Raw genomic sequence first — 3335 nt, forward strand, 5'->3', positions numbered from 1 at the left:
GACAAGGGTGCTGTCAATTTGAAATCTGATTGGTTAACGCAACAGTGTGCATGTATTTAGTTATTTATATATACACACATTACCAGTTTAAAGTTTCAATACACCGTCTTTTTGAATGGTTTTTCTTTATAATTTATTATTTTCAACATTGTGTATTAATACTGAACACGTTTTTACTATAAAAGACTTCTGGAATTCTGTAGAAAACAAAAACGTGTTAAATAACTCAGAATATTTATTCTTTCTTTCTTTCTTTCTTTCTTTCTTTCTTTCTTTCTTTCTTTCTTTCTTTCTTTCTTTCTTTCTTCATTTCTTTCTTTCTTTCTTTCATTTCTTTCTTTTTTCTTTCTTCTGTCTTTCTTGCCTTCTTTCTTTCTTTCTTTCTTTCTTTCTTTCTTTCTTTCTTTCTTTCTTTCTTTCTTTCTTTCTTATATTTTTTGCTTATTTATTTCCAACATTCTGACCCCTTTCGACTTCCACATCTCTCCAGCTCTTTTTGACCCTCTTGCCTTTTCATGCGCTCTCTCTCTCTCTCTCTCTCTCTCTCTCTCTCTCTCTCTCTCTCTCTCTCTCTCTCTCTCTCTCTCTCTCTCCCCGCCTCTCTGGCGTCACGAACAGCTCTGTCCTGTTGCCACAGCAACCCCTGTTCCCTCCTAGTCTCCCCCTGTTTTTCCTTTCACAATGGTACATCCAGCATCCTGCAGCACAATGGTCGCAGGAGGACAGAGGAGCGTGTGATTCAGCATCGCCTTTTTCTCATCCTACATTCTCTCTATTTTATTTTGGCTTCCTAAACCTGTTCATCAGTCTTTCTGTTTTTTTTGTTGCGTATCATCTTGGTGTTGATCCATGTAGCCCAGTCGGGATGGTGTGAATAACAGAGAGAGAGAAAGAGAAAGAGAGAGAGAGAGAGAGGACCGGGATCAGCTGGCGCGGAATGGTAGGTCGATATGATGCTGATGCTGATGCTGATGCTGGGGATGAAGGGTGGGGTGATGCTGATGCTGCTTCTGCTTTTGCTGCTGCTGCTCTGTAGCTTCTCCTGCTTGTAAGGTTAACCATGTTCTCAGTTCCTGCCTGTTCAGTGCTTTCAGGTCCTTCATATCCGCAGGATGTTGCGTGATTGCGTGAAACTGCGTGTCGTCCTCAGATGCAAAGTCATGAGCAATATATCGGGGGTTTTTTTTGGCTTTAGCGCAATATTACCACTATCTGATCCATGCGTCATGATATCGAGCGAAATATATCTTATATTTACTGTGTGATTATACTGAACGGAAAAAATTCTCCTAACACACACACACACACACACACACACACACACACACACACACACACACACACACACACACACACACACACACACACACACACACACACAATGCATGCAAATAGCCTATAAACACTAAATTCCATTAAAAAGCATTTTTCTATGTTAAAACAACGATTCCTACTTGGTGATTCAACTAAATCGGATGTTTTCCCTGTACCATGAGCGTGTGTTTGTGCGTGTGTGTGTTTGTGCGTGTGTGTGTGTGTGTGTGTGTGTGTGTGTGTGTGTGTGTGTGTGTGTGTGTGTTTTTCCTCTCCTCTGCATCCGTCCTGTTCATTCGGCCTAAACGGTACGCGTGAGGTCAAACCCACGCGTGGTGCCGAAATGAAAGATGACAGAGACGTGTAAACGTGTGAATGTTCCTACTGCCTGTCGGTTTGGATACGTTTCAGAATAATAAACATTACGTTTTGAAATCCGAGAGATTCGCTGCAGCCTTTCCTTCTCTTCCGATGGCTTTAATTCCATCCTCTTCCATCTTGGAGACTTGGATTGATTATTTCCTCTCTTTTTTTTATTCCTCTATTCACTGTTAGTGTTTTTTATGGGTTTGGAAATGAACATGTGTCAGGATGTAGCCAGGGATTAAAATTCACATTCCTATATTTTATTCGGAAAGTTCCTCGTCTTCAGAGTCGGGTTTAGCAGGTGTCCATGTTCATGATAATGAACGGCGGATTCATTTTGAAGAGAGACACCAGGCACAGGATTTATACAATGGCACAAGCGCTTTTCTTTAAACTCCACAAAAAATATTCTGGATAGAAAATACAGACTGCAGAATTTCACTGGATCCAGCACATCCTGTTATACTGTATTTCTACACTCTGTATTTCTAATATCATACACATCTAAAGCATAACCGAGACACGTGCCTCTGTTTCCTCTGTCTAATTAGTGCTAAAGTCTGTAGTGAAACCTGGGGGTCTGAAGACTATGTTCAGTGTTCAGCTGGAACTCTTTACTGCATTTGGAACACAGCCCGCAGGAACTCACCTGTATGAGAGCGACGCAAAGATGTTCCAATAAAACGACAGATTAGAAGATTGATGATATAAATATTTATATTTAATTAATTGTGGCCAGTTAAAAAAAAATCTTTCAGGTTTTTGTAGATGTGTTAGAAGAAATGACGCCGAAGCTGCAGCAAAACTGTTACAGAGGAAAACGAGAAGATAAAGGAGGGATAAACAAAACCTTTAGAGACACAAAGTCTTGATAGATAGATAGATAGATAGATAGATAGATAGATAGATAGATAGATAGATAGATAGATAGATAGATAGATAGATAGATAGATAGATAGATAGATAGATAGATGGATGGATGGATAGATAGGTAGATAGGTAGATAGATGGGTGGATAGATAGATAGATAGATAGATAGATAGATAGATAGATAGATAGATAGATAGATAGATAGATAGATAGATAGATAGATAGATAGATAGACGGATGGACGGATGGATAGACGGACGGATGGACAGATAAATGCATGAACAAATAGATAGATAAGTCTTAAGAGGCAGAGTGTCTTTTGATAGATATATAGATGGAGGGATGGAGCCATAGATAGATGAATGGATGGGAAAAGATGTTTATAAAAGTTTATAGATGTTTTCTTTTTCTCTCCCCCTCTCTCTCTCTCTCTCGCTTGCTCCACCCCCCCCCCCCCCTCTTCAGTCGTTTGCATTCCTTTATTGTCCGAGTCTGTGATGGCAGTCGGTGTGAAGATCTCAGTATGAATTATTTAAAAGCCTAACTGGGGGCTCTGTAATGTACGCGGCTCGAGCTTTTCCGCAAACACTCGCCCTCGCTGTCAAACCGACCTCGCTCTCCAGGGACGCACTCGTTTTCTCAGCTGAGCTCATAATGGACCTCGGCTGCAAACAGCAAGTCGACAGTGAAAATTCCCAAAATTCCCTTCCATAGGCAGGAGGTTTAGATCACTGTACTGTATATAGAGTGGATAGACAATGATGTAACAGAACCTGCAATGTGAT

At 40.5% G+C, this 3335-nt stretch overlaps 1 protein-coding gene across 35 annotated transcripts in view; it reads left to right on the forward strand.

The window, feature by feature from the left end:
- The first annotated feature begins 609 nt into the window (after positions 1 to 609).
- mapk10 (mitogen-activated protein kinase 10) overlaps positions 610 to 3335 on the forward strand; it is a 44098-nt gene continuing 41372 nt past the window's right edge. For 12 of the 35 annotated variants that reach the window (XR_014537102.1, XR_014537103.1, XM_083563521.1 and 9 more), the window contains exon 1: positions 639 to 940. Coding sequence is in view for 11 of the 35 variants with exons in the window: in XM_083563521.1 (XP_083419647.1) it covers positions 938 to 940 (3 nt within the window). In the remaining 24 variants the exon portion in view is untranslated. Of the gene's footprint in view, positions 941 to 3335 lie in introns of all 35 variants that reach the window. The other 23 variants (XM_083563533.1, XM_083563532.1, XM_083563531.1 and 20 more) reach the window with 10 other exon arrangements.

The sequence above is a fragment of the Silurus aristotelis genome (assembly GCF_946808225.1).
Source record: "Silurus aristotelis genome assembly, chromosome: 16".
Lineage (NCBI taxonomy): Eukaryota > Metazoa > Chordata > Actinopteri > Siluriformes > Siluridae > Silurus > Silurus aristotelis.